Source organism: Peromyscus californicus, unplaced genomic scaffold (genome assembly GCF_007827085.1).
Source record: "Peromyscus californicus insignis strain IS unplaced genomic scaffold, ASM782708v3 Scaffold_11__1_contigs__length_118956290, whole genome shotgun sequence".
NCBI lineage: Eukaryota > Metazoa > Chordata > Mammalia > Rodentia > Cricetidae > Peromyscus > Peromyscus californicus.
Window position 1 is genome coordinate 110,275,419 of NW_026294402.1, and position 21,710 is coordinate 110,297,128.

General features: G+C 43.9%; 1 protein-coding gene across 1 annotated transcript in view; it reads left to right on the forward strand.

Moving 5' to 3' along the window:
- Positions 1–21,389, forward strand: part of Gadl1 (glutamate decarboxylase like 1) — a 152,047-nt gene extending 130,658 nt beyond the window's left edge. Inside the window, exon 14 of the mRNA XM_052729878.1 lies at positions 19,634–21,389. Coding sequence (XP_052585838.1) covers positions 19,634–19,807 — 174 coding nt within the window. The 3' untranslated portion in view covers positions 19,808–21,389. The remainder of the gene's footprint in view (positions 1–19,633) is intronic.
- Positions 21,390–21,710: the final 321 nt, after the last annotated feature.

Below are 21,710 nucleotides of genomic sequence, written 5' to 3' on the forward strand. Positions count from 1 at the left end.
GATCTGCCCAGTGGGATGTGGTCAGCTGGTCAGCAGGCCTGGAGCAGTGGAGGGAAGCACAAGGTGGATTTCCCTAAAACTAGGACAAAACGGCGTGCCTCTGGGCAGTTCACCGGGGAAGACTGAAGTCAGAGGGGTCATAAGGCACTTCCTCACCCACGCAAGGAGACACTGTGACTGTTTATGGGTAGTGACAATCTTCTATTTTTTAAAAGGAAGTTGATTTGAGAAGGTGACTATTAAGATGTCTCCTTTACACATCTGAAACTACCTAACATTTAATAGTTCTATATGCACAATACTGGAGTGCTCAGAAGTGGTTAGGGCTGGTCACAGCAACAGTCCCAGTTCCTAGCTGATTCCAAGGCCCTACCAGCACAGCTGTAGGACTTATAACTTAGTAGTCACGTATTTGAGAATTTCAGAAATAATTGTCCCATTGACTTAAATAGAACAAGTACTGCTTTTGAAGACAGGGTCTCACTATGGGGCATGGAAATTGCTATCTTGACCAAGCTGGACTTGAACTCACAGAGATCCACTTGCCTCTATCTGCCAAGTGAGAGCTGAAACGAGAGGCGTGCTGTACACCACTGCAACCTGCCAGTGCAAGCATTTTCATTGTTTTAGATTGCTTTAGTGTGTCATGGATACCTCTCAATATTAGCAAACAACCCTTTGGACTCCAGCACTTTGCACTACACACAACTAAACTAAGAGAGAAGAGATGTTTTTCTAGAACATTCTTTCTGCCATTTCCACTCTCGTCTCCAGGCCCTGTAGCATCTGAAACAAAAGCGAGGCTTTCTCTCAAGCTTTCCCAGGTTGGTATTTGGTTTCAGTTTTGTCACATTGGAAGGAAGGAAACCCTTGGGGACAGTCCTGAAATTGTCTGTGGAAATCTAATGAGCAGTTCTCTTGTTTCCTGTGAAGCCTGTGAGCAGGTGCTGTTCTGCTGTGAGAAAACGAGACAAAAGCAATGTAAGAAAACAGAGAGTATTTTGGCTCACGGTTTGAGGCTCCATGGTGATTCTAAATCCCAAGTAGACAACCCAAGGCTTACCATTCCAGTGCCTCTTTATGCAGACAGTGAGAAGCCTGGTCAGTATTATAATGCAATGGGCTTGGCTGCCTGGCGGCCTTTACAAGTGTCCTGTCCCCTCAGCATCCATGCCCTCCTTATGCAAACAACCGTCATTGAATCTTTTATTTATCTATTTTTTAACACTACCCCTTTCCAGTCACTCTTTGGGGAACAGAGGGCACAAAATGAACTTGTGTGTGTGTGTGTGTGTGTGTGTGTGTGTGTGTGTGTGTGTGTGTGTGTGTGTATGTTTGGGAGGTGGAAGAAGGAAAAAAGACTTTGCTTTACTAATCTTTACATTTGTGTCAAAGCACAGATGAAAATCTGTGCCAAGGTTTTCACAGGCCTTTCCTCCAAAACTCAGGGGAATGGTTAGGCCATTGGGAGGCGCCAGCACAACAGAAATCTGATTGATTTTCCTCAGTGTCACTGGGATACAGTTTCAGTAGAGAGCATATAGGGGTCGGGGGCATAACCCAGTAAACATGTCAGACATTCTCTCAGATTGTCTCTCTTTAAATCTCTGTCTTAGACTGTCTTCTGCAAAGACCTCGTCAGTCGGGGTCTTTGAGGATTCTGTCTGATGCCCTCAGTTGCTTATGGAGGGGTGTCTTGCTTCTTTGTCTCAATGAACACTTCTTTTTTAATTTGGTACAGCTAATTACTAATATTGGCACACCACACATATCCAAGGTTGCTCTGTGGGTCAAATACTTTCCCATGATTCCCAGTCACGTATAAAATAATATGATGCCCCACTGATTACCAGCCCCATGGGCCATAATGTTCACTATAAAGGAAAAGAGAATGTGCTAAATTGGGCAAATGGATCAGTAATTTTTGAAGATTTATTTATCTATTTGTGTGTGTGTGTGTGTGTGTGTGTGTGTGTGTGTGTGTGTGTGTGCGCGCACGCGCGCGCGTGTGCATAGGTGTCTTGGGAGGCTGGAAGGGTGTAAGGTCCCCAGGAGCTAGAGTTAGAGAAGGTTGTGAGCAGCCTGACTGGGTACTGGGGATTGAACTCAGATCCTCTGAAAGAGCAGTAGGTGCTCTTAAGCTGGTACCCATCTCTCCAGCCCAGAATTAGTAACTTTTGAGTCAGATTAAAATAAACTAGTACATGTGGATTTCAGTCATCATGAAGCCACGGGATGATTCTGGCCTGTGTGTACGTATATGGTGTGCTGATATTTGTAATTAGTTTTAGCAGTTGTGTTTAAAGATTGGCTATGGGAGAAAGGAAAAGGAGGGAAGGATGGACACTCACATGAGACGTCTTTTCAGCAGCTGGACACGTCAGTTGGTACTCACACGATGTCTCCGATGAAATTTCACACAGATTGATTTGTGGGTGATGTTGGTGCAACAGGTGGAACTGGAATTTAGGAGAGCTGAACAGAAGGAGGCCAACAGTGAGGTGGGGCTAGCAGAAGCCCACAGTGTAGCATGCCTACTCTTTCACTCTGTCCATCACTGAAGCATCCCTAAGATGAGGGGTCAGGCCTGGAGACAGGGTTCAGCAGTTAAGAGTGAGTACTGCTCTTGCAGAGGACCTGAGTTGTTTCCAGGGCCCATGTCAGGCAGCTCCGGGGATCCAGCGCCCTCTTCTGGCCTCCACAGGCACTGCACTCAAGGGAGCAAGCCCATACTCTCTCTCTCTCTCTCTCTCTCTCTCTCACACACACACACACACACACACACACACACACACACACACACACACATAATGAAAACATGAAAATAATTTTTTAAATAACAGTGTGCTAATGGTCCAACTCAGGACACTTTCAGAAGTGAAGTGGATGCTATAACCCTGAGAGCAGGATCACATATAAATCAGGACTGCCTTGGGCAAGCCAGCCCTAATTGTGTATTCTTCTGACTGCAATTTTAAACCCTACTTTCCCACGCACTAAAGTTTGTCAGATCAGGGTGAGGGGAGTATTATGGGATAATTTACGCTGAAGGAAAAGAAAGATGGGGTAGGATTTACTTTCAAGTCCTAGATTTGAACCTGATATAGAGTAAGTTTCCTATAAGACAGAGTTGTGTCAAATCCTTTTCTAAAGCACAGCAGTCTCCCACGTGGAATGTTGATTGTTTTTCTCATTGCTGTGACCAAATGTGACAAACAGAAACTTATCATCAGGGGAAGGATTTGTGAGTCTATCATGGAGGGAAAGGATTGACAGAGGCCATGACGACAGGAATGTGTAGCCAGGCCCAGTCTGGGGGAGGCGTGGAAGGAGAGCACCATGAATGAAGCTTACCACTCTCTTCTCCTTTTGCCCTTTCACTCAGTCCAGGATACCAGCCCAAGAGGTGCTGCCACCCACATTATGCTGAGTCTTCCCTCAGCAAATTGCTTTGGAAAATGCCCTCACAGAGGTGTGCCTCCCAGGTGGCTCTAAATCCAGTCAGGTTGACAATGAAGATTAGGTATGCCATCAAATGGCCTAAGCACTGTACCAATTCTCCTCCACTGAGCTGTGTTCTTCAGTGATGACGTTTAACCCATTTCCTTTTATATCATAGCGGCTGTCACATGGCTTCATCCTTTCTCCTGGGCAGTGTTGTGATTCCATCACCCTTTACTGTGGTTCTCTGCATCAGGTGATTAGGTGAAGCCAAGAGAGTGGATCATAGAGCTCAGAGCCACCGAACAAGCCATTCCACCAGCCCTAACATCTCGCCAGGTGTTTCCCTCCATTGGCATGTCTGTACACTCTCCAACCACTGAGTTCAGAGCATTTCTGTTGGTCTGGAATGTTAACTTCTGGAAGAAATGCCCCAAGATGTATTCATTGCTGAAAGTAAGAATGCAGTAGAAAATGTGTGACCAAATTAAAGACAATATCTAATTAGCCACTGGTGAAAGAAGGAAGTGTGAGAGACACCAGCTTTCTCTTAGTGTTCTGAATAAAGCAAGAAAGATTGAAGTATAGGAAGAAATCGGTGCTTCCTGGAAGCTCTGGTTGAGACTCAGAACCATGGACCCTTGCTTGCTTCACACAAAAAGTAGGACCTAGCAACATAAGAAGTCAACTTAAATAGCTCTGGCTGGGGATGGGAGAGCTGGAGAGAGGGTTCAGTCAGTAAGATGCTAAACTTACAAGCATGAGAACCTGATTGATTCCCAACATCTACTTCAAAACAGCTAAGCACACTGTGCACTCTAGTAAGTTACCAGAAGATCCCTGGAGCTCCATGACTAGCCAGCCTGGCCCACTTGCCTAGCTCCAGTTGAGAGATCCTGTCACAAAAAATATGACTCTTGAGGACTGACACCTTTGGATGGCCTTTGTGTGCTAACTGGGATCAGTTACTCAGAGAGATTGGGTGCCAGGCTACCAGTGACTTCAGAATAACGGGGGAAAGAAGCAAGCAAGCTTGAAACAGAAAGTCAGATGGGGTTGGTTGCGGTTGGAGGTTATGTTTGTTTAAAATTGAGAATGATTGAAGGCAAATTAGGTAGGAAATGTTGAGGGTTAGTTCTTTAAAAGTCACCACAGTATTGAGATTAGAGATTTATTCTTTTGCTTTTTCTTTCACTGTGAGAATCTGAGAGCAAACCACATAGCATTTATTCAGTTCAGAGAGAGCACAAACCCTGAGTCAGAGAGATGACATTGAAAGGTGAGGTGGGAGGTTCAAAAATGACAGGAATGAGTGACTCGGCTTTATATAGAAAAAAAGAAATCAAAATGTAATAGTTGAATTATATTCAGCTCTCTTCCCAGGTTAAAAATTTTAGCTGCCACCTCGAGTTATTGAACAGTGTTGTTTTTATTGAGTGCCCTTTGAGTACAGAATGCTACAAAAATAGTTGCTGTTGGTACTGATTTCCTTGTGATAAAAACTATTGAGGTCTAGACAATTTTTAATTTTGTGATAGGTAGGACCTCTTACGCACCAACCACTTAGCTAGAGAACACTATGGTTGGCAGATGCTTGCCTCCAAATCCCTGCACCTTGCTGTCCAGCTTCCCAGGCCCTTGGGTGTCATTCATGTCACAGGGGCTGACGTTCCTGTGGGAGGAAATTATGGCCATGACCTGTCCAATGTCTGTGAAGCCCATGCAAGAGCACTAAGTCAGGGAGCTTACTGGTCTTCCTGTCCCAAGAGGCAGGTAGGATAATGCGCTGGATCTGTGCTGGTTATTGTGCTTTGTGACTCATCTGTAACTTAAAAAACCTCCCAGGGCTGGGGAGGTGGAAATGGCTCCGTCAGTGAATCTCTTGTTGAACAAGCATGAAGATCTGCGTTTAGAACCAGGTAAAAAGCTGGGTAAGCTGCCTGTGCCTGGAATCCTAGTGCTATGAAGTGGGAGGCATGTGGAGAACTCCAACCAATGAGAGACCCTGTCTCAAACAAAAGGTGGGCCTTCTGAACTGTACCTGTGCCACGTGCACCACACAGACTCGCACACACGCACGCACGCACGCGCACACACACATCCATGTCTCACACCATCATTTTTGCTGTGGATGGAACAGTACTAGGGATTGAAGCTGGTACCTTGTAAATACTAAGAAAGTGCTCTCTGGCATCGAGCCACATCCCTACACATTTTATTATTTGACTGCTTACTTAATTGTGTATTTGTTTATTTTAGACACGGTCTCCCAAAGTTGCCCACTCACTCAGGTCTTGAACTCATTCAGTAGCTCAGGCTAACCTTGACCTTGTGACCTTCCTGCCTCAGCCCCCTGAGTAGTTGTGACAATGGGTATATACCATCAAGTCAGACATGCCATTATTTTCAGAACTAGTTAGAATAGTCCCAAGGGAAGCATGAAACAATAGAATCAGGATTGAGTTTGGAATTTTTCTCTACATCTCTGCACTTCCCTTTATATCTCACTAGATGGCGTTCCAAAGCAATTCATAGCCTCTGTGCCATTGTTTTGGAACAGGGGAAGGTAGGAAGACACACAACCATCCCTCCCTGACTGATTTCCCTCCCACTATCTCTGTTTTCTGCCTGCACATGAGTAATGAGGTCTGCATGTTGCTGGGCATTTGGTAGGCCGTCCTTGTAAATATTTTTGAGGTGGCTCTTGGCAGGAAGCATTCTTAAATCATAGAATGGTTCTGTGTGATTGGCAGGAAGTTTGGAGAGACCCATCATTAGTGACCCCGGCGACCTACCTGGCACTGTGAATCAGGAGCAGATTCACTCTGACTCTGTAATGGAGACAGTCAGTCCCAACTGCAGGCCATGATCGTGACAAGTGTGAAATTCAGATTTTAGATTGAAAGGACATGTAGGTGAAACAGGAAAATATAAAACAGAATAAATCTGAGACTGGACAGATGGCTCGTTGTTGATCTTCCAGGGACCAGCATCTGTGTCAGGGGCTCACAACTGCCTTTAACTCCAGCTCCAGGGAGAGCTAACGCCCTCTATTGGCTCTGTGGTTACCTGCACTTATGTGGCATATATACATATACACACAGGGGCACAAATGCAAATAAACCTTTTTAAAAAGAGATAAATTTGTGGAAATGATTAAACCCTGAACTTTATTTGAATATTTTGTCCACATTTCATGTCTAGAACCTTCCTTTTGAAACAACCGATAATATAATGTGTTTTTTTTTAATACCCACACATTCATTTGATTCAGAAAATATAACAGAGGCTGTCTTTTCAGGAGAAATTGAATTTGAAGATTTTTGCAAAAAAAAATGTCCAAAGAGATCTATGAATTGATATGACTTTATCACTTGCCAGTATGAATAAAAGTGTGTGCTTCCAATTCAATTTAATTCCACATTTCTCTCCTCTCTCCTCCCCTTCTTTTTTTCTTATTCAGATAGCCGAACACATCATCATCTTGACAGGTCTATGCATAGTTGATTCATGGCTGTCAGTAGTCAAGGAGACGGTTTGTTTGTGTGTGTGTGTGTGTGTGTGTGTGTGTGTGTGTGTGTGTGTGTGTGTTTGTGTGTGTGTGATGTGTGATGTGCTTGATGTCCAGAGGCTTGTCTATGGAAAGAAGTCTCACACCATCTGAGAGTTTGGATGCTAAAATCCTAGGAGTGAACATGGCTTGCTTATGGCTGTGGTCTGTCTGTCATCATAAACAGAACAGAGCTTGATTCTGATTGATTTGTCTCATAATCTGCTTGTCATGTGACTTAATTCAGTCGTGTGGTGATGAGGCCCATCTGAGGTGCAAGACAAACTCAGGAGGATCTGAAAGGCATCTGCTGTAGACACACACTTGTTCCGAAGCACAGGTCATGTGCATGCTACCAAAAATGCCTATGGGGATTGAGAGGGGAAACTTTTTAACCCAAGGAGCATTCTTTCTGCATGTAATGTCTCAGGACTCCTCTGTCCTTCTGTGTTCAAACTCATATTATTTCAGGGGTCTGGAGAGATGGCTCAGTGGTTAAGAACAGTGCTTACTGCTCTTCTAGAGGACCCAGGCTCAGTTCCCAGCACCCACATTGGTTGGCTCACAACTGCCTGCAAGTCCAGCTCTAGGGGACCCAACACCCTCTTCTGGCCTCTGCAGGTGCTTGCACACACACAGTGTATACACACAGAGACACATAAATAAATCTTTTAAAAAATCTCATACTATTACATTTCCACTCCCCTGCATTGAGGGCCACTAAGAACACTGAAAAACACAGCACCACATTTACAGAAAATGCTTCCCACAGTATGCTAAATCTAGCTCGTCTTTTCCCAGTCATTTCGATGCAGCCCCCCACCTGAGGTGCTGTTTCTATTTGTTGGCATTCCTGACCATAGGAAGCCTGATGGGCAGGGATTCGAATCCCTCTCGGATGAGGGAAGAGTGGAAATATAGAATGAGATGCTGCTTCCCACACAATGTGCTTGCTCTCCTGTTCTTCACTGTCCAAAGATGAACCTCAGGCTATTTCCATGCTGCTCCACCCCCACGGAAGTGCCGATGGTGAAAACCTTGTGCCTACTTGCTGTTTAGTCCTTTAAATGGAGGCTTCCAAACTTAGATCAATTTGCTGGAAAGAACTTCCAGGCCCAAGGGCTTAGTGATTGTAGGACTGGGCTTTCAATGACTAGATTCTGAAGTCAAGACTTCCATGCCACCTCCATGTAAGGCTAACACTACCTGTAAACATTCTAGAAATAGTTCACCGGATGATCTGAGGCCTGGCTCTGTGGTGGTATTGTGTTCCCCAAAATATTGTGCACCCTAATAAACTTATCTGGGGTCAGAGACAGAACAGCCACTAGATACAAAGGCTAGAAAATGGTGGCACTCACACCTTTAATCCTAGAATTCCAGAGGTAGAAATCCCTCTGAATCTCTGTGAGTTCAAGGCCACACTGGAAACAGCCAGGCATGGTGACACACGCCTTTAATCCCAAGAAGTGAGCCTTTAATCCTAGGGAGTGATGGCAGAAACAGAAAGATATATAAGGCGTGAAGACCAGAAACTAGAAGCATTTGGCTGGTTAAGCTTTTAGGCTTTGAGCAGCACAGTTCAGCTGAGATTCATTCGGATGAGGACACAGAGGCTTCCAGGCTGAAGAAACAGCATCAGCTGAGGAACTGGCAAGGTGAGGAAGCTGTGGCCTGTTCTGTCACTCTGATCTTCCAGCGTTCACCCCAATACCTGGCTCAGGTTTGTTTTTATTAATATGAACTTTTAAGATTTATGCTACATGGCTCCAATCATGTTCTTCAAACCCCATTGTTAGTTGGATTAAGATAATGAGTGTTGTCATTTCTTGGTTTCTTCCCTTTGTGTTTAAGTACATAAAAACCTCTATCAGCTGGGCGGTGGTGGTGCACACCTTTAATCCCAGCACTCAAGAGGCAGAGGTAGGCTGATCTCTGTGAGTTTGAGGCCAGCCTGGTCTACAGAGTAAGTCCCAGGACAGCTAGGGCTACACAGAGAAACCCTGTCTCAGAAAAAAAAAAAAAAAAAAAAAAAAAAAGCAAAAAGCAAAACTCTGTCAGCTCTGCGGAGCCTTACCTACCATCCAAATGATGCCTTCTGTCATAGTTACTGTTCTCTTTCTGTAATCAAACACCATGACCTGAAGCAACTTAGAGATGACAGAGTTGACTTTGGTCTATGCTTCCAAAGAGAGTCCACGACAGCTCTGAAGGAGGTGTGGTGGGAGGAGGGAGCAAGAGATCACATCTCCATCTACACACAGGAAGCCGAGGCAGAGCAGGAAGTGGGGCCGGGCTGTAAAACCTCAAATCTTACTTCCAATGACATAGTTCCTCTAGCAGGCTCCAATTCCTAAATGGTCCATAACCTCCCCAAATAGCACCACCAAATGGGGACAGCCTCAAACACACGAGCCAGTGGAGACATTTCCCATTCAAGCCACAGCACCTTCTCTGTGTGGTGGAGCTGGGTCTCTTCGATCCTACCAGCATATGCTGCTGAAGACGATGTCCCTATTTCTGTTTACGTTGTTACTGGTGGAAGTGTTCACACCTATATTAAGATCATATGAGTGATTGATAACGGGTCGTGTCATCTATGAAAAGAATACAGTTCTTAAAGACTTGGGTCATTATTTTGCCCAAGAGGGCAAGATGTAGGGAGGGGATCTCAGCATTTTGGAAAAAGAACCACCTCAAGTGCTTTGTCACGGTGATGGAAAGCCGACTGCCACCTTTGTGCCTGATTAGTCAAGAGAGAAGACATTCAAGAGAACACAGAGCAGCATATGAGTTCATGGCTTGGGAAAAGAAGAAAACTCCTGTCAGTCAAATCAGTCACAAGACTGATCAGCATATAACCCAAGAGCCTCTTCATACGACAGGGAGCACTGGAGTTTTATTTGCTAATCATTGTCTACATGGGACAAAGCTGTCATGCACAGTTTTAGAGATTTCACAAACTGGTACAGAACTCACCAATTTTCTATCATTCAAAATATGAAGAGCATTTCCTTAATCATGCCTCCACACTATTTCCTGAAATAAAGTCTCTCACAGAGTCTGGAAATCTCCAATTTAGTAGGTTGGCTAGTCAGAAAACCTCAGGGATCCTCCTGCCTCTTCCTCTGCCTCCCCAACTCTGGGAGGGATCCTCCTGCCTCTGTCTCCTCAGCATAGGAGGGATCCTCCTGCCTCTGCCTCCCCAACTCTGGGAGGGATCCTCCTGCCTCTGTCTCTCCAGCACTGGGATTGCAAGCATGCTCCCTCCATCCCATCTTTAGGTAGGTCCTTGGGGATTGAACTCAGAGCCTCCTGCTTGAGCAGCAAGCACTTTGCCCATAGCTGTCTCCCAAGGCCCACACTCGGAGTTCTCACTCCCTCTAAGGTCTACTCTTTGCCACCCCGCTCTGCCTGGGCTGTCCCTGTGTGTTTCATTCCAGCAACCCAGTCTCATGCCATCTGCCATGCGCTTCTGTACTTCCTTCTAGAGTGAGAACCTAGGGCTTGTGAATAATCCACGTAGAGGTAAACCCAGGTCGAGCGATGGCTTTTCCATTTTACTCCAATCAATGTGCTGTTCCAAGACACGTCTGTTATTTCATATCTCTGCTTTCAAGTTGCTGTGGTTATAAAATAGAAAGCAAAATCTCCTGAAATGCTGCCTAGTAGTATAAGTTTCAATTTCCTTTTGAAGAAAAACTGCCCCCTTTGTGAGCCCAGAATGAAAGTGGCCTGTGAAATGCAGATATACCTGACCAGTCATCCTGGAGGGCAGTGAAGCAGAAGGACGCTTTAAAGGTGCTCTCCTGAGCTGGGTCAGAGATGTGTTAAAAGATGAGAGGATTATTTGAGAAATCTTTACAATAATCCACTCACCCAGGTTGAAGCAATTTATGTAGTGTTTTTTGGGCACTGGAGAGATGGATCGGCAGGCCTACAATGTCCCACTCAGGTTCCATTTTTAGAAATAGAAATTCATTCAATAGAATCCATTATTTTAGAAGCCAAGTCAAAGGCAGCCTTAAAATGCAATTTTCATCATTTTTCTACCTGTCTTTGAACATGTTAAAAAAATATAATCCAAAATTATGTTTCTCACTTCTGTAGATGAAGAAAGAATGAGATCCTTAGAAAATCTGACTTAAAACATATACATTCAGCAACCTTCAAACCCGACAGGAGGCAGAGGGGTCACCTGCAGTACGTGCTGAGGTTTGCTTGGGTGGTGTGTTGGGTTAATATATGTGGAATATGAAAAGCTTCCCTCCACACTAAATCAAAGGCAAATGAGGAGGGCCTGCAGTGTCTGCTGAGTTAATGTAGCTCTGGCCCGTACAGTGATGGCAGGAGACACGGACCTTACAATACTTCAAAAGCAAAAATACTAAATATGTTTATTACAGACTGTGTAATTGTGTGTGCGTAAAACGGAAGGGCAGTGAGTGAAAATGCCATTTAGAATTCTGCCATCATCAACATATGAAGCTGATGGCTGAAAGTATTTCCTTACCTAAAGAGTAAGAACCAGAGGCAAGAAATTGGCAACCCATAAGTCCAAATGACTTCATTACGATAATTTAAAAATGTATATATATATATATATTACATATTATGATAAATATTATATATTATTATATAACTAAGACTAAAGAAAAAATAGTACTTGAAGATGGAAATTGTAAAACTTTTATACCAAAAATAATACAAACCTGAACTTAATGTTCCTGGTGCAATTTCTGTTGCATAGGTTATCAATCATAGCCATTATTTTTAGTTTATTTTATCACATTTACTTACGTGTTTGTGTGCATGTACATAGGTGTGTCCACAGCTGCCACAGTGCATGAATGGAGGTCAGAGGACAACTTGTAGCAGTTTGTTCTCCCGATATACCTTGTTGGTCCCTGGGGTGGAACTCAGGTCACCAGGCTTGGTGGCCGGCACCTTTTCCCAGGAGCCACTTTCCATGAGTGTTGTCATTTTTAAAGGTTGTTTTCTGCCCTGGGCTGTATGGGTCAGGAATTTGGAAACAAGCAACTTAAGGAAGGAAGAGTTTGTTTTGGCTCATGGTCTAAGGGTATCGTCTAAATGGTTCCAGGTTTGTTCCTAAGTTACTAGGCAGAGAGATGCACTGCATTTAACCCTCCAAAGAGCCTCAGTTGCTGTCAGAAGCTTGTTGGCATGGAATATAAGTCAGTCACCAAAATCTCAGCACATGGATGCTTCATGCCAAGTGATGGGGGCAGGTATCATTCTCAGAGAAAGTTGCCCTGAGATAATCTGTGAAAAGACTCAGCATCTTCATCCTCCTTAGCACGCTCCTCAAAAGGTCCTTCTGTCCCTGAGGTCTGCTTGCTTCCCTGGGGGTTGAACCCAGGGCTGTATGCATCTTAGGCAAGCATCCAGCCACTGAACTACATCCCTAGCTCTGCAGGTGAGGTCTGAATGCGGTCCTTGCAATGAGTCACTTATTGTATCAGGCATCAGTTCAGGGAAGAAAGCCCTTGTCTCTGCTAAGAGAGCCAGGGGAAGGATGCGGGGATAGGGGCCATTTCCCACGGGATCCAGAGAGAAATGGGAGTGTGTTCTTGTTTGCTCACTCTCCAGAGGGGTGATCTTTTCTGAGTGATCATTTAGGAATCCACAAGAAACATGAAAATCCTTTTCAGCTCTCAGCTTCCCACTTCTTCGGCTGACCCTTACATTTAATTATTTTCTCGGGCCCACAGTAAGGTTAGGGACTCATGTGAAAAACAAGGCCTCACAGGGTCGGGGCATCACAGGACTACTGAGAAGTGGTGCTGAACAGGACGCTTTAATATTGAACAGTTAACACTTTAGCATGAAAACTCCTCCGTGGGTGGGGTTACTTTAAGCCTTCTGAGTTACTTAATGTCCGTGGTCTTGGGGACACTCAATGCAAGTAGCATTCCATGGTCACTGCAGCAGTGTTAAATGACTTGATGTACTCTCTCTCTCTCTCTCTCTCTGTCTCTCTGTCTCTCTGTCTCTCTCTCTCTCTCTCTCTCTCTCTCTCTCTCTCTCTCTCTCTCTCTCTCTCTGTGTGTGTGTGTGTGTGTGTGTGTGTGTATCCAGAGGTCAACATTGGATGTCTTGCCACACTTTATTTTTTGAGGCAGATTGTCTCACTAAGTGTGGAGCTCACCAAATTTACAATACCAGCCTGCTACCAAGCTGCAGGGATCCGCTTGTCTCCGCCTCCCATTTTTTGAAATTGTAGGCACACCCACCACAGTTGGTTTTTACATGGGTGCTGGGATCTGAACTTGGGTCCTCGTGGTGTTTGGTGGAAAGCACTCCATCCTCTCCCTCAGCCCCGTGACATGCTTTCACAAGCCCCTGTGCCACTGCTTCTGCTTCTGTTGGAATTTACTGAGGTATACCTCACTTCTTGGCACACAAAGGACATCTCTGAACATGGACTGAAATGTGGGTGTTGACTCCAAACGGCTCTTCAGCTACTATTAGCTCAGCTGGCTGCTTGGGACACAACAGAGTGTTAAGCTTTGCTTTATAGAGGGTGTAAAATGTTTATTGTGTCCATTCTTCAGCTAAAGCTTTCAGTTCAGTTTGGTTTGTTTTTATGACTGTTCATTTCAGCTGGCCTCAAATATATGGCTGGCATTAGGTTTATTGGATCGTCTGCCATAGTTGTCTCTATGGTGTAAACACCACCAGTGAAGCTAACTGCCTCCTTCACTCACCAAGACTCTAAACTCCTCATTTTGGTACTTGTTCACTTGTGTTAGAGAAAGTGTGAATGGGGCAGTTCTTCTAAATGGAGGCACACTTTATCCTGATTTTCAGATGTACTCTAGAGAGAAATTAGACTAAAAATATTCATAATTGAAAAGGGCGTGTCTAGAGGAAATGTTGCCATTTCTTTGTGTTCTGCCAAGCTGAATCGATCTTTTAGATGCATATGATTTCATGTGCTACAGATCACCAATTTTATATCACTTAAGCTTGAGAGATTTACACAGATATATTTCAACTCTAAATTATGGGGCAGGGGTATCAGGGCAAGTACACTGTGCCAAGGAGGAAGACAAGTAAAAAATTAAAGCAGGTGAGATACTAAAATGTGGGCAGAAACCACACTGAAAGGAGAAAATTGACCCTTCAAGCATTCAGAATGAAAATGCTCATTGTTTTCTGGGGCATGTTTAAGTGTTTTGAATACTTTATCAAGTTTTACCATTGACAAACAACTTGCCTAACTTCTCCAAAGGTCATTGGTTTGGAAAGTTTTTCTTGTGGAAAATTGAGATAAGCAATCCAAGCCGAGGAGGGTTCATCCCCGCCCCTGCTCTCCTAAGATTGCATTTCCTGCCCAGAATGCAACACCCCCCCCCCCACACACACACCCTCTCACCCCCCCACCCCCCACCCCCCCACTCCCCCACCCCCTGCCATCTACCACACTGCTGCCTCCACAGACACCCAGCAGGAAGACTTCTTTATTCGGTGCTTCTCAAACTGGTAGAGTGAACGTTTGAACTCCTTTGTAAATCTCCAGACCACCAGGCATAACTACTCAAATCTAAACCCAGCTGCTCTGATGAGGGCCTGAAACCAGGGCTGGAGAGATGGCTCAGAGGTTAAGAGCACTGGCTGCTCTTCCAGAGGTCCTGAGTTCAATTCCCAGCACCCACATGGTGGCTCACAAGCATCTATGATGAAATCCGGTGCCCTCTTCTGGTGTGCAGACTTACATGCAGGCAGAATTGTGTACATAATAATTAAATAAATCTTTAAAAAGAATAAAATAAAATTAAATACTTGTAGGACACACCAGAGTTGCTCCTCAAGCTTCATGTGATAGCAAGATAAGCAGCAGACTACAGGGTAACTAGGGAAACCTAGACACAGATGTTCTTGACTTGGGCTTCTTGAATTTCTTCAACCCACAAATAGCTGGTTTATCCACAAATCAATTTGTTCACCAACAACTGTTCTGGCAAACTGTGGAAACACAGACCTTTCTAGAAAATCAGAGAAAGTCATTCCTCTCCATAATAAATGTCAGTGTTAAGGTAACCAATGACAGTTCAACTTCCTGAAGGAATAAATAAGTTCACATTGTCCAAGCTGGAAGCAAAGTTGGAACCTGAATGGAAGACTATGCAGTCACTGCATGCATGAGGTATGAGATACCATGTCTAAAACCAATAAGGAGCAAAGCCTGTCTTAGGAACAGTGAGATGTAGCAGATGCTTTGGGGAGAAGGAATCAGTCACAAGTTGTGGTTTTCACAGCACTTGCGAAGATTCAGATCTCAAGAGATGCTCATAGAGGGGGAAAAAGATGAGGGGCAGGGAACCAGGTACAAATTATAATTGACTTAAAGCATGTTAATTTTAAGAAATTAATGATGTAGTTCCTAATGGGAGTGTTAACAGATTCTGAACTCAATGACCTGTCTTTTGGATAGTCTGTCTCAAAAGTAACAGTTTTATCAGACATTGTAGGGAGGCTGTCATGGCAACACCCCATATCCAGATGTCTGACTTTTCCTGTGGAAAAGAAACATGCACACACACACACACACCACATATATGTATATGTGTATATGCAGATGATATGTATATTATATATATACATACTATCTGCACATATATGCAAATGATATGTAAAGTTTCATTAAAAATGCCCAGACAAAGCATTATGAGACAAAAAAAAAAAAATCCAAAAATACCATTGAGTCCACTTTGTGTTGGTCATCTACTGCTGATCGTGGGGCCTGGCATTAAGTGTGGTTTATGTAGCCAGTGGGACTCCATTGGAGAAAACAAGTATTTCCTTCATGAGAGGTTATCAATCAAAGGTTTAAGATCTATTAGTTTTTTAAATCTATGTGAATATGTCTGCTATGAATTAATGTGCAGGGGTCCAAAGGGGTCAGAAGGGGACATCAGATCTTCCTGGAACTGGAGGTCCAGGTGCTTGTGAGCAGCCATATGGGAACCAAACCTGGGTCCTCTGTAAGGGCACTGAGTGCTCTTAACTACTGAGCCACCTCTTATTTTGATTTTTTTTGGGGGGTGGAGGGGGGACAGAATTTCATGTAGCCTAGGTAAGCTTTGAAATCTTGATCCTTCACCCTCTAGCTCCTAAATGTTGAGATTACAGGTGTGCACTACTCGACCCAGGGATATATATATATCCACTAGTATTAAGTATGGACACATTTTCAAAAGAAAGATATTTTCTGGACATGACCATTGTTCTTTCTCAAAGGTTTAGGTGCTGCTAGGCCAGCTGCTTATCAAACGGCGACACTTGGTCAGAGAGAGCCATTTTACTGTGTCCCTTCTGTTTAAGCACCTTTTAAAGACTCTATGCTCCCATGTGTTGTAGCAGGATGACAACAGAATGCCGTTGAAATGACCAAGTCATTACTGGAATGTAATTTAAGGGGGGAAACAGAAGTCTTATGGAAACGTGGAGAGGAAGCTGTGCAATGAAATAGAAATGTCAGGATCTTCCTCCACTTAAGATTCAGGAACCCAGCGCACTGAGGCACAAGGAAAGAATTTGATTTACAATTTGAAGGAAACGCCACGGTAAAATAATTGAGAGCCGGAAAGCAATCTCAGCCTTGCCAAATTGCTTTCCACCATGCATGCTCCATTTAGGCATGAGACTCGTGTACTTACATTTAGTTTGTGCATATTTTCTTTCCCCTGTGAATATTCCATCCTGCCGGATTAGGCCTGTTTCTCTGCTCTTGCCAGCAAAAAGAGAATGTCTGAATTGCCCAGTGACAGATCTTGCCTCGAAGCCTTATAAACAGAAAATGGTTGGTGTTTTTAAGTGCAAAGGTAATAACCTGACTGTTAGTGAAAACATCCCTGGTCTTTACACTATTAACACGGGCTCTTTCAAATTCATCTGAAATGAGCTTGCAGAGCACAAAGAACTGGCAAAATATTCATTAGCAATAATAATTGCTACCGTTACGAGGATGGTTTGTGCTAGAGATTCAATAAGTTGTTGACTTTGCGGGTCCTCAGGACTTTCTTACCTACTTGATATTTTAGAGAGAGGAAGCCTTTTACCATGTGCATAGTAGTGACTTCTAGGAAATAATCTTCAAGTTCACGGAAAGGTTAATAAATTCCCTGCTGCACACTGTCAAACCCTCACTCGCTCGTTCTCTGAGACCAGAGACATTTGATTACTTCTTTGTAATCTCAGAGAACCAGTAACACACTTGAATTTAGGAAGTTTCTTTCTTACTTCAGGAGCTTTTGCCTGTGGAAGCTTGTTTATTTTTGTGCCAGACATAAGAGCAGGAATTTATACTTCCCAAATATCTTTTTATTAGAACATAACCTCTTATGTTTACAGTTTGTGGCCTTAGAAAATACTTCTGGGGCTGGCAAGCTGCCTCAGTTGGTGAAGGCACTTGCTGCCAAGCCTGGCAACCTAAGTTGATTATGGATGCGGAAAACTGACTCTTACAAATTGTCCTCTGACCTCCATACATGTGGTAGTGACATGCACCCTGTCCTCCCCCCAAATAAATAAATAAAATGTGAAAAAGATTAAAGCAAAATTATTTCTGGTTTGCTTATAAACCACGACAGCCTGGCAGATTCATTTTGATAATAGCTTCACTGAGCCTTGGGAATGTCAGAAGCTGGTGTCAGGTCCCAAAGGCCTTCCACAAGTGGAGCAGGAAACACCCTTTTTGAGAGAAAAAAAAAATAGGGGTGCTGAAAGTGAGCAGGCACAAACATGCAAATGAGGCTGGAGCCCAGAGCATGCCTGCTTTACATTTAAAATGGGCAGAGTCGGAGCTGGTGCTGTGCTGTGGAACTGGAAGCTGATGGGAACGGGTATGGAAGTGATCCCAGAACCGTTCTCAGAACCATGAGCTGTAAGCTCTGAACTTGATGCTTTGTGGCTCTCCTTGACAGACATGTGAACAAGGCCTTGCTGATCACTGCAGGCACCATTGTGGGATTTCCCTCATAGCCCCAGTTTACATACAGGAGGCTGGGAACAATTTGTTCAGACAGAAAAACATAAAACATGGCTTTGTCACAAGCCTAAGTTAGACCATGGTTCCATATTACCTGGTGACCAAATGGGGAGATCTGAAGAGCACGCAGTAATATATGACTAAGAAGAAGTTCATGTTACATATATGATACATGCACATCCATGTACATCAATCTAAGCAAAGAAATCTCCTACTCAAGTTCATGAGGGCTAAAAAGCTAAAGCATAAGACCCTGACACATAATCACGTAACATTTTCATACATAATGTTTATATTTTACATTTAAATACTTTCCCATTATATTTGCACAGTTATATACAATTTATTTCCTCATCTTTCCTGGAAAGAGGGTTTTTTTTTTTATTTTCTTGTCCATAGATTGAGGATTTTCAAATGCTTAAAATCTTAAGGCTCCTCTTCAGCAGAGGAAAGATGACTCAAGGGCCCATTACCATTCTATAAACTATACTCACCAAGAATCATCTACAACATTCAAACCAGGTACAGCCACGTGCACCTGTAACCCCATCACTATGGGGCAGAGACAGACAGATCCTGAGAGCTCACTGGCCAGCCAGTGTCACTGAAATGGCAAGCTTCGGATTCAGTAAGGGACCCCATGCCCTAGGTGGCTTTCACTGTCACCTTGACACAGCCCAGAGTCACTTGAGAAGGGAGTCTCAATTGAGAGAGTTCCCAGATCATGTTGAATATGTCTGTGGGAGAGTGTCCTGAGGTTAATTGATGTAGGAGGTCACTGTGGGCAGCAACTGTAGCTAGAGTTTTTCTGGTCCTGCCTGGCCCACAATCAGGACAAATCTCTCTAACCCGCCAGTCCCACAGCAGCTCAGACCCAACCAAGTAAACACACAGAGACTTATATTGCTTACAGACTGTATGGCTGTGGCAGGCTTCTTGCTAACTGTTCTTATATCTTAAATTAATCCATTTCTATAAATCTGTACCTTGCCACGTGGGTCGTGGCTTACCAGCATCTTCACATGCTGCTTGTCCTGGCAGTGGCTGGCAGTGTCTCCCTTTCCCTTCCTGTTCCCTTACTTCTCCTCTCTGTTAGTCCCACCTATACTTCCTGCCTGGCCACTGGCCAATCAGTGTTCTATTTATTGACCAATCAGAGCAACAGATTTGACATACAGACCATCCCACAGCAAGCAACACTCCCTGGGCAGATGGTCCTGAGCTGGATAAGAAAGGGACAGCAAGCAGCATCCCTCCATTGTTTCTGCCTGAAGTTCTTGTTTGAGTTCCTGCCCTGACATCCCTTGATGCTGGACTGTAATCTGTAAGCTGAAGTGAACTCCTTCCTACCTTAAATTGCTTTTGAGCAGCAACAGACAGAACTCGAAGACTCTTGTGTGCCTGACTTCCTCATCTGTAAATGGACATGCTGCCAGCAGCTCCTTATGGTGTCGTAAAGGTGAACTAACACAGCTCAACCACTTGATTTGGTGGATACATGCTATACGTTCTCAATGAATTATTATTATGTCAGGCTTGAAGACAAAACTGAGATCCACACCAGTTGACTGAAGGTCAGTCAAAGTGCTAAGACACTTGGTTTTATCTGTGTCCTCTCCCCCTTGCAGGTGGCCCCAGCCATTAAGGAGAAAATGATGAAGAAGGGCAGTGTCATGCTGGGTTATCAGCCCCACCGAGGGAAGGTCAACTTCTTCCGCCAAGTGGTCATCAGCCCTCAAGTGAGCCGGGAAGACATGGACTTCCTGCTAGACGAGATAGACAGCTTGGGGAGGGATATGTAGCCATGGCTTTCATTCCCCAAGAGGCACCAATCCTGTCCTGGGGAGGGACACAGATCCAGTGCATCTGGAGACACACTAGGTAGATGACAATCCTTCTGGTGAGATTAGCAAACATTCCCACTCCCACCAGAAAGCTAAGAAAATAGTTCTAAGGGTTCTTTGGCTGCCTGCTGCTACTGGTTATAGAATGGAGAAAGTAGAAGTAATAAAAAATAATTCCCTCAAATGTTATCCCTGGGAACAACCCTGAGAAGACTTTAGTCAGTGCTGTGTGGAGGGACATTGGATTGCAAGGGCTCCCATTGTTCTTTAAAGAGCAGAGAAACACACAGCTTGGAGCTTACAGCAATGAATCTCACAGTGCAGCCCCCATGCCACCAGCAAGAGCGTCACCGAGGAACTCACTAAAGATTCACACTCTCCAGCCTTACCCCACACCATCAGAACCAGAAACTCTGCTTCTAGCATCCCAAGTTTTAGTGAACCCAGTCGGTGAGTCTTATGCACAGTATAATCTGAGAAACAATGGTCCAGGGAAAACCTTTACCCATGCTTTGCCAGAAAAAGGACATGTAATATTTCAGTAGCCCCTTAGCCAGGATTGGAAGAATACAACTGTGGTGTTTGTACTACATATGTTCAGGGTGCCTGAAACATGTCAAAGACACACACACACACACACACACACACACACACACACACACACATACACACACACACAAAGAGACTATACAAGATTCTTGCTGCCTAAAGATGTATTTTTATTTGGGCTAAAGTTGGGCTGAAGTTTTTTTTTCCCCGCAAGGAGTTAAAATGAATTGGTATCTATCCTAATTTATCTGAGTTAGAGACTGGGGTGAAAAGCAAATACTTTGTAGTGTGCCCTTTTGATCAGCGATACATGAGCATACATAATCCGTTTCTTCAATATGCCCCTGGGTGGGAACAAACACTGCACATCTGTGTGGGTCTCTGTCCCTCTTTTAGACTTCCGAATGCATTTCTTGTTTTCACTCACGGCTTTCTAGGGAAGAGAACAAGTGACCAGAGGTGAAGTCCGAGGTGTATAGCATTCTCTTCCCCAGACCCTGAAATGCCACTTAGACTTGTTTGGTGCTTTCTCTTGGCAGAGACTCTAGAATCAGAGACCTTTCCGTGGCGGTCCTCCATTGTTAATGGAAGTAGATGACTGTAACTTTCTCTCCGACCCCCATCTTAGATTTATTTCCTTTGACTAAGAAATGGACAGGATTCAGAGATGAGGGCGTAGAAGAATGAAGGATGTGTGCTGAGAGTTGTTCCGGTGTGGGACTTATGATCCCCACCTCGTGCTGTATCACTAACTCATGACATTTACATCTTGAGAAACAGATATGCCTTGTATAGTGCTCACTGAACATTTTCATTGTAGAGTGCATAGTCTTTCACTCTCTCTACTCATCAAGGGTATTTTCACTTCATTTTCTGAATTGCTTCAACCTCCCTGGTGGTGGGAGCTATCAGGGCATGATTTGATTCTTGTTGCCTTTTAAAAATTGTCTACATAAAATGCTTCTAAAGCCAATGCTTGAAATAAGTTGTATGTCCTGAAATAAAAGCCGTGTCAGCACTGTGCATGATTGGCAGTTCTTTTTCTGTTCGTTCTTCTTCTATAGATGATATCAATACAGTTTTAAGAAGTGAACAGGGTTCAACTGGAAATTTAGTTTAACAATGGAAGAAACTAGAAATAGTCTGGTTTACTCAATACCTAAAAAAATTGGAAAATAATGTACAGCAAAGTATGGGTTGGTTGTTTAGTCATTTTTTTTCTACTAGGCAATCACAGGAAACTCAATAGCCACAGCTCAGGTCCCACTGTGCCTTTGATGAGACGTGGTAGGTTTTTGATTGATGGGAAATA